At 43.8% G+C, this 14,936-nt stretch overlaps 5 protein-coding genes across 7 annotated transcripts in view; 2 read left to right on the forward strand and 3 right to left on the reverse strand.

Moving 5' to 3' along the window:
* The window catches only part of LOC117573899 (myb-like protein AA), a 73,926-nt gene extending 70,117 nt beyond the window's left edge, over positions 1 to 3,809 (forward strand). For all 3 annotated transcript variants that reach the window (XM_034257407.2, XM_052007844.1, XM_052007843.1), the window contains 2 exons: positions 703 to 1,191; positions 1,759 to 3,809. In XM_034257407.2, coding sequence (XP_034113298.1) covers positions 784 to 1,191; positions 1,759 to 3,744 — 2,394 coding nt within the window. In that variant the 5' untranslated portion in view covers positions 703 to 783 and the 3' untranslated portion in view covers positions 3,745 to 3,809. The remainder of the gene's footprint in view (positions 1 to 702; positions 1,192 to 1,758) is intronic.
* A 3,382-nt stretch (positions 3,810 to 7,191) lies between these two features.
* Positions 7,192 to 9,011, reverse strand: LOC117574481 (uncharacterized). The gene is made up of 2 exons (XM_034258318.1): positions 8,580 to 9,011; positions 7,192 to 8,520 (listed from the first exon to the last, which is right to left on the reverse strand). The coding sequence occupies exons 1-2, from the start codon at positions 9,009 to 9,011 to the stop codon at positions 7,192 to 7,194; spliced, it is 1,761 nt and encodes a 586-aa protein (XP_034114209.1).
* A 717-nt stretch (positions 9,012 to 9,728) lies between these two features.
* LOC117573900 (uncharacterized) lies at positions 9,729 to 12,056 on the reverse strand. The gene is made up of 2 exons (XM_034257408.2): positions 11,628 to 12,056; positions 9,729 to 11,226 (listed from the first exon to the last, which is right to left on the reverse strand). The coding sequence occupies exons 1-2, from the start codon at positions 12,054 to 12,056 to the stop codon at positions 9,910 to 9,912; spliced, it is 1,746 nt and encodes a 581-aa protein (XP_034113299.1). The 3' UTR covers positions 9,729 to 9,909.
* On the forward strand, positions 11,211 to 11,619 carry LOC117573911 (PI-actitoxin-Afv2b). The gene is made up of 2 exons (XM_034257420.2): positions 11,211 to 11,360; positions 11,414 to 11,619. Exons 1-2 carry the CDS (start codon positions 11,291 to 11,293, stop codon positions 11,593 to 11,595), a joined length of 252 nt encoding a protein of 83 aa, XP_034113311.1. The 5' UTR covers positions 11,211 to 11,290; the 3' UTR covers positions 11,596 to 11,619.
* A 65-nt stretch (positions 12,057 to 12,121) lies between the features above and the next one.
* On the reverse strand, positions 12,122 to 13,199 carry LOC117573906 (tabinhibitin 2-like). The gene is made up of 3 exons (XM_034257413.2): positions 12,990 to 13,199; positions 12,532 to 12,932; positions 12,122 to 12,475 (listed from the first exon to the last, which is right to left on the reverse strand). The coding sequence occupies exons 1-3, from the start codon at positions 13,182 to 13,184 to the stop codon at positions 12,184 to 12,186; spliced, it is 888 nt and encodes a 295-aa protein (XP_034113304.1). The 5' UTR covers positions 13,185 to 13,199; the 3' UTR covers positions 12,122 to 12,183.
* Positions 13,200 to 14,936: the final 1,737 nt, after the last annotated feature.

Here is a 14,936-nt window from a genome sequence, read left to right on the forward strand (position 1 = left end):
ATGCAGCCAGCTGACAAGTGGCTTAAATAAATTAATGTGAATGTGAATGTATTCGAGTATTCGCTATTCGCTATTCACATATTCGCCGAGTGTTTGAGTGTCCGTTCCGAGGCGTGGATGGTGCTTGAAATCAATGCACTCAGTTCGATTTCAGTTGAACATTCATACAACTAATGTGCTTCATATCACATTTCCCACTTCTGTTTTTTGTACTTTTGATATTGTTTCCGTCACTTGGAATGTTCTGCACAGATATTAGCTGTTATAATTTCAGTCTTTCATTATTAAAGGAGCTTCTTTCTGTCTTTACTTTTATTTAACAACGTTTTTTTGAATGACTTGTAATCTATCTTCTCACAGGCTAAATTTAATTTGTCTCATTTTCAACTTCTAAAATACTCCTCGTTAACTCCATAACTTCTCCTTCTTTCTTTTCAATTCGCATTCTTGATCATTTCTTTATACTTACAGATAATTAAACAACATTCCTATTTTAATATCGAATTACTTGAACAATTTCTTCTAGTCTTGCTAATTTGATTTCTCTCATTTTTTTACCACTCAAATATTCCTCGTTATTCTTAGCTTTAATGAAATGTTTATCCAAAGATTCTCTAAAATTTTCTTACCTTTCTTACTTATCTTTTTTCTTCCTTTTAATTCGCATTCTAAAAGTTCTTGATCATTTCTTTATACTTATAGCTAATTAAACAAAATTCATATTCCAATATCAAATCAAGAAGTCAAAGCATTTTGTTCGCACTGGAAATTCACGGACATCAAATGATTGGCACCGAGGAGATGTCCACATCGACTGGCATGGATATAAGTGAATCCTTTCGTGCCGAGGATCTCTCGAAGACGGACTTCTTCGACTTTGTCACAGCGCCTGACATGGGCATTGGCATCGGAGTCGGCGTTGGCGTCGGAGTCGATGTGGCAGCCTGCGTAGACCTGCAACAGCAGCAACATCATCAGCCACAGCACACACAACAGCCACAACACAGTCACAATCACAGCCAAGGACATCAGCCAAACACGTCACAAACGCCACAGCAGCAAAGAAATAACAACAACAACATGACGCACGATGTCACAGATGGAAGCGGAGGCGGGGCAGGGATTGTGGCAGTCAGCAATCGCAATGGCAGCACCAGCAATGGAGGCGATCCCACGTTACAGGGCTACGAGGTGGGTATCAAGAGTTCTTACAAAGCATTCTCAATAAAGTTATCTTCCAAAAAAAGATAATTAAAGGCTAATAAAATTTGGATTCTTAAAACAATGATTTCAAAAGCAGAATAGCGTACTTTCAATAAACAGTTTGAAGAGTTCTGTTAGTCACCTAACTCAAATCGATCATCTCTTTTATTCCGTCTGAATCAAATTTTATTCCTTAGTGAAAAATGTTGATCTTTTCTTGTTGTTTAAGACAACTTGCTTTCATTTCTATATGTTCTTTCCCTACTCCCTTGCCGTAATAAAATTTGGGAATCCTAAAACAATGATTTCAGAAGCAGAATAGCGTACTTTAATTAAAGATGTTGAATAGTTCTTGTTGTTCACCTAATTCAAATTCTTCTTCTTGTGTATTGTAAAATAAATAATATGCAATCGATAATCATTTTCGACTTAGAAATTTATGCACTTATTCCGTCCGAATCAAATTTTATTCCTTAGTGAAGAATGTTGCTCTTTTCTTGTTGTTAAAGACAACATGATATAATTTCTGTATGTTATTTCCCTACTCCCTTGCAGTTCTGGCACCAGGACAAGGACAACAGCCGCCTGGACTCGAGCTCGATATTCGAGGACCTCGATCGCTACTGCTGGCAACAGCAGCTGGTGACAGCGAGCGGCACGGGGAGCGTGAACACGAGCAGCGTTCGATGTAGCACCCAGCCCAGTCCCACCTCTCCGCAAGCACATCCCTTACAACAACACCAGCAGCAGCAACAGCAACAACACCAGCAGCAACATCAACACCAGCAACACCAGCAGCAGCAACAACAGCCCAATGCGAGCAGCTCGTCGAGTGCGGCGGGCAGCAGCAGCGATACCATCAGCAGCCTGGAGACAGCCGATGGCCAGATCTACACACTGACAGTATTAAACGGAGCCGAGCCCTGGCTGAAGCGGGAACCGGAGCAGCTGCCCAGCTCGCTTGATCTGGACAGTCTGCTAGGCAGCTTTCCGGGCTACATCAAGTCGGAGTATCCCTACGACGACAGCGGCTTCAGCACGGACGGCAAGGATGTGATTGTCAGTGGGGCAGACGCCAATGGTCTCAGCAGTATTTCGCAATCCCAATCGCAGCAATCTCAGCACGGACAGTCGCTACCCTCGCTGGTCACGGCCATCTCTCTGGCGGGTGGCGGCGGCGGAGGGGTGAACGATCTGGGCCAGCAGCTGGCGCAGTTCCAGAACAACAACAACGACTGGCACATGGCCGATCACAATGCGGAAGCGGAGCAGAACTCAGCGGAGTCGTTGCTACGCAGTGCACTTCAAGGCAAAGGCTATGCCAAGGGACTGCAGCACATGCAGAATGGCTTGAGTTTGCCCGTGGTGAAGGACGACGAGATGCGGCGACTGCTTTTCACGCCCGACGATGCTGCCGATGCGTTGGGATTCGCGGATTCGACGCTGAGCACGGCGCAGATGTTTGAGGATGCGCAGTCGATGGGCCAGGTGGGTGGCGGGGGCGTGATGTCTGCGTCGAATCATGGCCAGCACGGCGGCAACGCCACCAACATTATTGTGGATGACATGTTCCTGTCGCTGGAGAACGCCTTCAGCGATGATTTCGAGAAGCTCAAGCGGTTGGCCAACGAGGTGCAACAGTTCTGCAGCGGAGGCAACGGCACGCCCACGCCTGGAGACTACTCGAGCAGTGATGTGCTCATGCAAATCTCGCCCAGCGGCGCAGCAGCGAGCGCAGCAACAGCCCCGCAACTGCAGCCACTAGCCAATGCCCAGCAGCAGCCACAACAACAGCAGCAGCAACCGCCGCCGCAGCCACTGAAGCCAGAGGTATCGACGTCGACTGTGAGTCCAGCCGGAGCAGGAGGTCGCCTAGGAGGTGTGAGCAAGCCGAAGAAGCAGTACAAGCGCAGCAATAGCAGCATCAACAACAACAACAACCCGAGCGTGGCCAACAACAACAATAGCAAGGCGGCCAACGGCAACAGCAGCGTCTTAGGCGTCGTCATTGGAAATGGAGGCAGTTCCTCATCCAGTGGCAGCGCCAGCAGCAGCAGCAACAGTCCGCCCGCCAACTGCAATGCCAGCGGCGGCTCAGGCAGCTCGGGAGGAGGTAGCTCCGGAGGAGGCGGAGGACAGCGCAAGGAGCGTTCGCTGCACTACTGTTCGATCTGCTCGAAGGGATTCAAGGATAAGTACTCGGTGAATGTGCACATACGCACGCACACCGGCGAGAAGCCGTTCGCTTGCTCGCTGTGCGGCAAGAGTTTCCGACAGAAGGCGCATCTGGCCAAGCACTATCAGACGCACATGACCCAGAAGAATAACGGCAGCCTCATCAAAGGCAGCTCCTCGAAGCATCAGCGAGCTGGCGCCAATGCAGCCAACGCGGCTGCGAGCTTAGCTCAACAGCGACAGCTGAGTGCGGTGTCAAGTGCTGTGGCCACACCCAGTCTGATGAGTGCGGGCGTTGTGCTCAGCGGTCCCAATACCCCGCCCGGAGTGTTACCCCCGGCCAATGGGCTTCTGGCGAATCGGTAACGAACCCAACAAAGCGAAACCACACACAACCAACTATTTCTTGTTCCTTACTTACAAAAATACAAAAAAAAAACAAAATGAAAGAATAGACAAAAAACAAACTAAGATTACAACTCGAATACTCTTTGGGAACCAACTAAATCCCGCATCGATCATTGATGAATTCCTATCTCAGCTTTCTGTGCAATTCCTATAAAAAACACACACACACACTAGAAGCACTTCCAAATAAAATACTCAACTTTCAACACACACACACATACACAAATTAATTTTAAATGTGCCAAATTATAAGAAGAGAACATAAAGTAAAATGCAATCTTAAATATATAATCAATTAATTAACTAAAACTACTTATAAAGTAACAAGTTGAAACGAAGCTAAAAAGCAATTTTACGAGTGGTGATATCAAAATGAGGCCAAACGCTTCCTTGCAAACAAAACAAAACAAACACAAAACACAAAAGAATCAAACAAAACTCTATTAACTCACCCACATTTTATTATTGTTAAACCAATTAATTATAAAAATATCATATTTATGAATTAATGAATGTCTTCTTAGCCGCGTTTCCTGTATATTAAAAGTATTTCATTCATTTATAGTTGCTTTGCCCAAATTAGCATAAAGAAGATCGTCTGTGTAAATACAACTACTACTATTAAATATTTCAAACGAATTTGAACACTTCCTAAATTAAATTTAATCTCAACTTCGGCAAGTCGAAGATTAAATACTCTTGCAGTTGCTTCTTAATTGTTTTTCAATACAAATTAAATCTAAATTTGCATTCTTTTGTGAATCGCTGCAAGTGTATTCTTAGCACAAGTTGATAGATTTTAGAATTTATGGTTTATCTGCAAAGATTTCTTAAGTCGCTTAAGTATTGGCTACATAAATAAATAATACTCAAGTTACCCTCTGCTCTGCCAAGTGTTCAGGTACTTAAAAAAAGATCCATGAGATGCGTTTTTTGTTTATTTTACGCATTGCACTTGCCATTAATTTTGTATTTGTTAAAGAAATCATTCAAAATGAATATAATGAAAATATCCACAATGTTTCTTCTCACACTCTCAACACAAACAAAACGAATGTACTATAAAGAAAAGAATATATTAAGTATACGTATAAGTAAAACAAATTAAACGTAGAGTTAGATGTTAATGTATATGTTAATTAAACTGCCAATTATTATGTGATAGTTTTAATACAAATACTATGCAAATATATCTTTTGGTGTTTGGGTTATGTTACAGATATTACGATTAAACAAAATTGTTATACTTTTATGTACTTACTGTGAACTCTGCAATATTCTCTAATTTATTGAATTTAGTTTATGTACATAATAAACAAACTTGAACTTGGCGAACACGAAGACGATGACGAAGATACTCTAATTCAAAATTAAGCTCTTGTTTATACATAAATACTTTATATATATATATATATATATAATCGTACTTGCATTCATACTCCTAATGGCTAAGCAATGAAATTACACTTTTAGTTAAATGTTTGTTAGTTATTATTTATGCAAACCAACCACACACACAATGCTCTAGCAGCTACATAGATCTTACTCGCTAATTATCTAAGTATTTGCAAGCGATTCGATATACAGAAGAATAAAAGCGTTTTATTGACAATTCAATTACCTCTCTTCACACACTTTATAGCTGGCATATCTATTTCAAGCCAAGTCTGTGCTAATTAAACAGAGAGTCAGTCTGCAGATGGAGATGGGTCTTGGCTAGCCAAGATCATCAGGGGCATATAAATAATTTTCTCCAATAAAGGAAGCGCATGAAAGCGCATGCAGCTGTGCATGTCAACAACAACCACGACAACAGCAACAGCTATGGCAACAACCAAAGCAACAGCAACAGCAACAGGCGGCACTTGTCAGTCAAAATCAAAGTGTGCAGCTACTGCTGCATTAACAGCATCATCAGCGTTTTGTGCTGCCGCATACTTGCAGCTAGCAGCTTACAGCTTGCAGCTGGTGGCGGTGGCTGGGGTTGCAACCAAATGCGGCACGCATGCGCCAGCAGCCATCAGTGCAGATTAGAGAAAATGTTTTACTCGCAGCCGCACGGCTGCAACAACAACAACTTGACTGCGCAGTGAGCGGCAAAGTCATTTGAGATCGAAACATGTCGATTAGGGAATTTCAAGAGGCGCCAGTTACCAGCGCAGGTGTCTCACATCATCCGCATCGACGTCGTCGTCGTCGTCGTCATCGTCTTGGTTGTCGTGGCACCTTGGGGGAGCTACAACCAAAGTCGCCAGCCGAACAAGCATCTTAATTGCATTTGATGAACTTTGAGCCACAGACTCACTCGCTCGTTGCCTGGCCAAATGAATATTGTTTGCACAAAGGAAAACACACAGCAACAGCATCTCAATGGGCTTTTCTTGACAAATTAATATCTATCGTGATAACACATACTAGTCGAAGACTGAATACACTCAGTTACTCTTTAGTACCCCTCCTTCTTTTTGGCCTACGCCACAATAGTTACCTTAGCGTCACAGAGGAAGAAAGCACCGCCAGGAAGGCAAAGGAAGACATATAACAACAGCATCTCAATGGGCTTTTCTTGACAAATTAATATCTATGGTGATAACAGATACTAGTCGAAGACTGAATACACTCAGTTACTCTTTAGTCTTCCGCCTCTTTCGCAGCCAATGACACAAGTGCACACTTAGCCACACCTAGGAAGAAAGCACCGCCATGAAGGTAAAGGAAAACAAGTAAGAAAGTTACAGTCGAGTGTGCTCGACTGTGAGATACCCGCTACCCACTTTTAATTAAGGCAAAATGTTGCGGTATTATTTTCAAAATATACCAAAAATACCAAAAATTACTACAAATATACCAAATGGTATGTTTGTTATATCGATATAGTACACCATTCAAAATATACCATCGAATCAGGAATCATAACTACTATAGTAATTATTGTATGCACCAAAATTGGCAACTCTAGCTTTAAAATTACGCTTGTTATTCGATTTTTTTGATTTTCGGGGGCGGAAGTGGGCGTGTCAAAAATTTGAAACAAACTTGATCTGCGTGCAAACATAACAAATGCTATCGAAAAAAAAATTATAGCTCTATCTCTTATAGTCTCTAAGATATAGGTGTTCATACGGACAGACGGACAGACACACAGACGGACAGACGGACATGGCTATATCGTCTCGGCTATTGACGCTGATCAAGAATATATAAACTTTATAGGGTCGGAGATGCCTCCTTCTACCTGTTACATACATTTCCTGCCGGCACAAAGTTATAATACCCTTCTACCCTATGGGTAGCGGCTATAAACACAGTAACAACCGAGGGAACACATGCATCTCTCTAGGCTCTTCTTGACAAATGAATACCTACGCTGATAACAAAGACTAGACAAAGACTGAATACACTCAGTTACTGTTTATTCTTCCGCCTCCTTCGCAGCCAATTCCACAAGAGTTCGCTCAGCCACACGGAGGAAGAAAGCACCGCCATGAAAGCGAATCCATACCAAATGTATTGCAAATCCTGCAGCTGCATGGCGCGGAACTCTCTAGCCGGACTGAGATCGGTAAAGTGAAGTTCTCCCGACTCGACCAGCTCCATGAACGCACTCTGCGTATAATGCGAGGTTAGACCAGTGGCTGCCATGTCGAGTATCAAAGCTTTGAGTGGCTCCAGATAGATGGAGTTCTCTTGCACTGGGAATCCAAAGGGTATATTCTGAAAGAAGCAGAAATCGGTGCGCATGCGAAATAGCGGCTTGGTGAACGTCTTCTGCTGGGCATCGATCACCACCCACTTGGTAGTGGGCATCATGTAGCCATACTCCGTGTTAAACGAATCTCGCATGCTGATGTACGTGCTAAAATCGGGCTCCACATAGAACATGGGTGCGTACTTCCTTAGCGATGCCAGGCGAGCAACAAGCTCATTGTATTCCTCCGCCCAGGCAACGATCTTGAGGTGGGAAGCCAGCACATCGTCGAAGTTGCGGTAGGGCGCCTCCTTGGGCGAGCTGGTCACGTAGGCCGAGAAGTAGGAGTTGTACCAGGCGGTGAGCAGGAAGCCCAGCACACAGATCTGCACGTAGATGACGCGCACCACAATTGGTGCCCTCAGCACCTCGTAGAAGGACTGACCCAGTGCTCCCCTTAGGCTATTCTCGTGCATCACGTAGTCCATGAGCTGCACTCGATAGCCATGCTGTCGCAGCGCAGTGGAGAGCGTCAACGAGGTGAGCACCATGGTGGCCAGGGTCAGAAGAAAGGCAGCCAGCTCAAAGACGCGCACGTAGTACTCCGAGGGAGGAACATCCGCCTCGACGGGCAGCATGAGGCACCAGTGCATCTGCTCGATGGGATAGGCGAAGCCTCGCATAGTCAGACGAAAGGGAAAGGTAAGTGCTAAAGAGAGTTCCACGCTGCCGTTGTTCACAGCGTTCATCACATCCGTGGAGGGCGAAAAGGCGGTGGCATTGGCGGGGAAGGGCTCGACGAAGATGCAATTGTACTTCTGCTGGAAGTTCGCCATGTAGTGACCGACCACGCCCTTGTAAACAGCTTTGCCCTGCCTGTCGTAGTAGCCAATTATGCGGGGCGAAGAGCCACCGATGATGATGGAGAGTTCATAGCCATGCAGGTTTTGTAAACGTTGTGGAAAGATGATTGTGGATGGCTCAAAGATGCGCTCTTCGAGTTGAAAGCGAGGAAAGTGATTGTAGCTGTAGAAGTTTTGAGTCAACTGAAATGAAATACCAATCTAATATTTGAAATATTTATTATTAGTATAATCGAATTCACCTCAAAGTCCTCGAACAACACTAGAACATTGAGCAACTTCTGTCTCCAGCATTGCGTAAATAGTTTGTAAAGAAATGTCTCGTCCACTTCACCTTCCAGCACCACAAAAACCACTCGAGATGTGGTCATCGTACGCAAATTGGCCACCAGAGCCTTGAGCAAACCCCGATGGATATCCAAATCAGTGTTAATCATGTAGACCACTGACAACACTCTATTCGATTGCTTGCTGTAGAGGAAATAACTGACTCGCTCATCAAGCTGCAACACAGGCGTTTCTATTGCCTCCATTAGACTCCTGGCAAAGTCATTTCCTTGCTCATCCATCACAAAGCTGGCGTTGTGGTTTTTCATCAGCAACAAACACTCGAAATTGTCCTGTTTTTTAATGCTGCTCAACAGTTCCAACACTCCTGTGTTGTTCTGCCCCATTGTTGTGCAGAGGCAAAGGCAAAAGCAAATCACCAAGGACCAAGGACAGCCCATGTTGGACATCGAGGCACAACTGCAGGACTCTGACTAATGTGTTGCCTTTTTTAAAGGGTTGCTAATGAAAGCACAGCGTTGTCCAATTAGCCCTGTTGTATTGCGATGTTCAACAAGCGGCGCACAAAAACACGTCCCAAGAGATTACAAGAAATGTCCTTTTGTAATTGTAGCAGCTAATCAAATCGTACTTAAAAGCGTGCCAACAGCATGTCCCCTAATGAAAATTACCAATTAACTGGCCCATATCCTGGCACAGTACTCAATTCAAAGGGAATTTTCGATTCGTATTCAAAAACTGTCCGATATTTAGAACCGAAATTCAGAGTGTTGAATTGCGTAAAAACTTCAGGCCCAATTACAATGTCCTCAGGAACAATAAATTCCTATTCCAAAACGTTCCTTTAATGTTGTTTCATTACGAGACTTTTTTAGCTTAATTTTAAAAGGAATCAAAACCGTAATAGATATTGAGTGAGACTAACATTGCTAAATTCAGGACTTTCGGAACTTCTTAACTAGACGACTATAGCTAAGAGGTACAAGAGGCCAGAGGATTGACTGAATTTATGAGTTTAGATCAATAAAACTTTATTCATTTAATGTAGAAGGATTTAACGAAGTGTGATCAGCTTTAATAATATAAGTAATCATTGTGTTAAATTTACGTTTAACTTAAATTGCAGCTTTCATTAAATTCGATTATCCAGACAAGATCTGAAAAGTTTTGCAATTAATCAAAACGATTATTATCCGTTTGAAATTAATTACAGAATAAGATTATCTAGACTGCTTATTAAAGCAATTAAGTTTTCAATTAGCCACGAGGCATAGACTCTTCAAGTTAGACAAGAGGCAGATGATGTCCAAGTTTGGTTTTGCAGTAGAAGTGTAATTGCTCGAGCAGGAACACGATGAAAGCGAGGGTCATCATCAATGCGCCGGCGATTAAAATGTGGTGCAGATCCATCAGGTGCATGGCGCGGAACTCGTTTGACTCGCTAAGATCGGCCAGACTCAATTTGCCGGCAGTTATCATTTCACTAAACGCCATGTCACGCCAGTGGGCCATTAGGCCAGTGGCAGTCACCTCTCCGATGAGGCGTTCCAGAGGTTCGCGGAACACGGAGTTGGGCGCAATGGGAAAGGCAACCGGGATGCCGCGAAAGGCGCAGAGATCCTCACGAAAGGTGAACAGTGGCGAGGTGAAGACCTGCTGCTGTTGCTCGATGATGTTCCACTTCTCGTGGGGCATCATGTAGCCAAACTGGGTGTCAAAGGAGTCGCGCCTCTTGAGAAAACGCTCAAAGTCCGGCTCGATATTGAAGATGGCCTCGTAGCGTTGCATTTTCTCCGAGTACCTGATGAGCTGCTGGTACTCTGGATTCCAGATGACAATCTTGAAATGAGACTTTAAGATGTTGTCGAAACTTGAGAAGGGTTTCTCCCGAGGTCCGCTTGTGATGTAGGCGGAGAAGTAAGAGTTGTACCAGGCGGTGAGCAGAAAACCCAGCACACAGATTTGCAGATAAATGCCGCGCACAAAAATCGGTGCACGAAGCACTTCTTTAAAGGATTGTCCCAGTGCTCCTCTCAAGCAATTGTCGTGCAACAGAAATTCATCAGGCTGTACTCGATATCCATGTCGTCGCAAACCAACTGAGAGCAGGAAAGAAGTCAGTATTAGAGCGCTGAGAATGATGAGGAATGTATGGAAACCCAACACTCGGCTGTAGAGCTCGCTGTGCGGAACCAGGCCAGGCACAGGCATCATCAGGCACCAGTTAAGCAGCTCGAAGGGATACGTGTAGTTATTCGAAGGCTTCTCCGTGTAAATGGCAGCCAAAGCGAACTGCACTCTGAGCTGCTGTGCTGGCACCAAAGTGGATTCGTTCATGGGCAGCAGTTGCTCCAATCTGCAGTTGTACTTCACTTCGAAGCAGTGCATCAAGTGACCCACAAAGCCGCCATAGAAAAGTTCGTTATCTGAACGTCGATAGACGATGAGCCGAGGCGGAGAACCGCCCACTAAAGTTGGCAGTCGATACCCCTGAAGATCCTTTAAGCGAGGCAGCAGAATGGGATTAGTTGAGTTGTCGATGCGTCGCTCGTCAAGCTGAAATATGGGAAAAGGCGAGTAGCTATAAAGCAGTCCAGTTGCCTAGAAATAAATAAAGCAAAGTTCAATTGAAAATTGACTTACATCGAAATTAAAATTCAAAATCATGAAATTATTTCTCTGTCTGCTGTGCTGCTTTTTGGCCTTCTTGCTGGCCAACCCAGAGAAAACTGAAGGTAAGTCTTGAGCATGTAAAGTTTAGCAAGTTCTTTAGCTTCTTCCAGCTTAGAGCGATGCATGTTTAAGGCGGATGCCGGTCCGTGCAATGCCAAGATCACAATGTTTGCCCATGATCCCTTCGAAGGTGAGTGCATAGAGTTTCTATATGGCGGCTGTGGAGGCAACCCGAATCGCTTTCAAACAGAAGCCGAGTGTCGTAGTGCTTGCAATGTATCAGAAGTGTTCAAATAGAACTCTGCAATAAATCTGTAGTTGAAACTTACCTCAAAGTTGTCGTAAATAGCGATTGCATTAAGCAGCTGTTTGTGTTGCCAACACCATTGAAAGATTGCATCTACTTGCAGCTCCTTTTGCAGTATTAGCAGCAAAGGCGCTGTGCTCCACAATCCTAGATTTAAAGCCACAAATTCCAGCAAGCTCTCAGCTGGTGACTCAACAAAAACAATGCTCATCAAGTTGCTGGAGTGTAAAGTCTCTAATTCGTAGTTCACGTTCGAGATGTTATTAAGCACAATGAAGGGCAACCGCAGCTCTAACCAGAAAGAAGGCTGAGCTCTGGCAGAGTCGCCAACAATCAGTAGATAGTCGAGCTTTTGCTGTCGGTGAATTTGCTGCACCAGCTCAGGAAGAGACAAGCTCCAACTCCCTACAAGCACTGGCAATAGAAAACTAAAAGTGAGCAACTGCCTCATGATGCACTCGATTGAAGTGCCACACGAATTGAGGTCCCTTTATAGCCCGCAACTCGCTCGAGCTGCACGCCAACTGCACATTAGATAGTCGAGAGAGTCCACAAGGAATAGTTTATTGCACTTTACATTAAGGCTGCGAAAAACTGTAGGCGGGGGAGTCGAGCATCCTCATTTCAACGTAAGGTTCGTGATTGTTGTACTGCTCGCCGAGGGCACAAAGATTCTCGTAACTGTCGTCCTGCCTGGCACAGTGAGTGCCAGGAGGCGAGGATATGTTATAGATGGGCTTATCAATCATGAGATCGGTAGCAAAGGTGCAGACCAGGCGAAAGTTGTTCGAAAGACCTCTCACAAAGAAGATGCCGCTGCAGCCCACGTGACTGTTACGATCCGTCATCAGCAGCGCCACTTGGCGCATTCTATCAGAGATTGGAGGGTGATCAGATTGGAACTAATACTGTCTATCCATACACACTTTTTACTCAGACTCGTTGAGAGCTGCAGCACCATGCTCCTGGTGACAAATCGCGTATCCTCGAACCAAACTTTGATGGTTTCCTCTAGTAACATAGGGAGCAGGCTTGATCTGTAGACGCCCGCGAAGCTGACGCCATCGTAGATGCTGCTAATGGTCGTGTATTGTGGCGAGGACATGCATGGCTGTATTATGGTGGCACATTGAGCTACATAAATGGTGGCCAAGCTCTCCAACTCCTCAGACCAATCCATGCGCGCCATTCGCGCAGCGGGCAGCAGAGTTTTCGTGTATCCCGCAGCCACCTTGTTGCGGTAATTGTTGAGCAGATGCAGGATCTGCTGTTGATGGGGCGCCAGGTTAATCAGCTTGGTGCCTGGTAAGCACTCGCTGCTTAATTTCTGTAGAACGGAAGTATTCTAAAGTTCCAGCAGGTGTTTAGTATAAAGCAGACTTACCTTTAAATATTGGCATATTAAGTTGTTGGTGCCGCAGTGAGTTCCTCTGCAAAGTTCTTGATGCTTATCAGCCAAGGCATTAAAGGACATGCAGAGCACAAACAGCAGCTGTTGAGTGAGCAATTTACTCTCCACCAAGGACATGATAGCAACCTCTAGAGCAGCGTGTTCCTGACTAACAAGACTTGCTTCCATTTCTTCTACTTATAGCCAAGCAAAACAGTTGTCGAAGAACATCTAAGTGGAAATGTTATTTCAGCTAAAAAGTATTTACTCATTACTCATACAAACTTATTAATCAACTTTTATGCTAAATAGAAAGTGAAAAGCAGAAGTAGTTAGAGGGGATTCTTCATTAGGGTCGCAGCTGGGGCATTTTTACAGCCATGTGTCGTAAATATTGTTTTATTATTGTCACTTGAGGCAGTTAATCGCATTTAATTGTAAATTTCCCAAGTACAAGTTTATGGCGAGTGAGCACTTGTGGAGTCATAATGAGCTGTTCCAAAGCCACATCAAAGTCATAAGAAAAACTCAAATGAGGCAAAGATCTCGTTCATCTTCGAATGCTGCAAACAGTCAGACAGCAGACAGACAAACAGACAGATGATCACTCTTAATGATGCTGCAAGCGAGCAACAGCAAACAACTCTCATTAAATTTCAAGTATTTTTTATTTTGGTTATTACAAGTTTGGGGTGCACTTCACTCGATTTGGCAGATGCGTCAGCACTTGACCCGTCGTCGATGTCGTCGCTGTCGTTGTCATCGTTCATCGTCATCATCGTTCGAGTTGGACTCTCAGTCTCAGTCGCAGTCTCGAACTCCATCTTCGACTCTGTGTCCCATGCTTGTTAACCGCCAAATTGAGTTGACGTTGACGTAATGCCCCGCCACTCGAGTAGGTCTCACTTTTTGCTGTTACTGTTGCTATTACTGATGCTATTGCTGTGGCTGTTACTTTGTTGATGAAGTGCAGTATCTGAGGCCTCTGTTGTCGGTCAATTAGCTGCGCATATCACAAAGCCGAACAACAAAAACAGCAAAGTAACAGTGCCGCTATGGAAAGCCCACTATAACATGACAGTCCAACTTGCCAACTGACTACGACGGGGTCATGCAGACTCTTTAATTGGCATTGCTTGCGTATGCCACAGCAACAACAACCGCAACAATGACATCCAATTTTTGTGGATGCTCCCGAGAGTTCATTCTGAATGCATCTGCAAAATTCCCCAGCGAGCGGACTGCATATAATTTGTAATTGCCTTTACTATCTTATTATGGAAATTAACATTTTATACCCGCTACGCACAGGTAAAAGGGTATTATAACTTTGTGCTCTCAGGAAATTTACGTAACAGATAGAAAGAGGCTTCTCCGACCCTTTGGCTGATAATTTGGTATGTTTTGCACTCTATGGTATATTTGTAATGTAGTACTATATCAATATACCAAATTCTACAGTCGGTATATTTTTAGTATTTTATGGTGCATCAACTGTATGTAACAGGCAGATGAAGGCCTCTCCGACCCTTTGCTTTGGCTGACAATTTGGGATGTTTTGCCCTCTATGGTATATTTTTAATGTAGTAGTAGATCAATATACCAAATACTACAGTTGGTATATTTTTAGTATTTTATGGTGCATCAATTGGATATATTTTTAATTCAAAATGGTATATTTTTAATGTTGCACAATATCAATATACCAACTACTACAGTTGGTATATTTTTAGTATTTTATGGTACATCAATTGGATATATTTTTTAAATAATGTTGTACAATATCAATATACTAAATATAATCTTTGGTATATTATTAGTATTTTTGTGGTATATTAATTCGAAATATTTTCAAATTAATACCACTCTGATTTGCTTTCATTCACAATGGGTTCCGGGTATATCACAGCCGACTACACACAACTGTAGCTTTCTTAGTTG

This window comes from Drosophila albomicans, chromosome 2R (genome assembly GCF_009650485.2).
Source record: "Drosophila albomicans strain 15112-1751.03 chromosome 2R, ASM965048v2, whole genome shotgun sequence".
Lineage (NCBI taxonomy): Eukaryota > Metazoa > Arthropoda > Insecta > Diptera > Drosophilidae > Drosophila > Drosophila albomicans.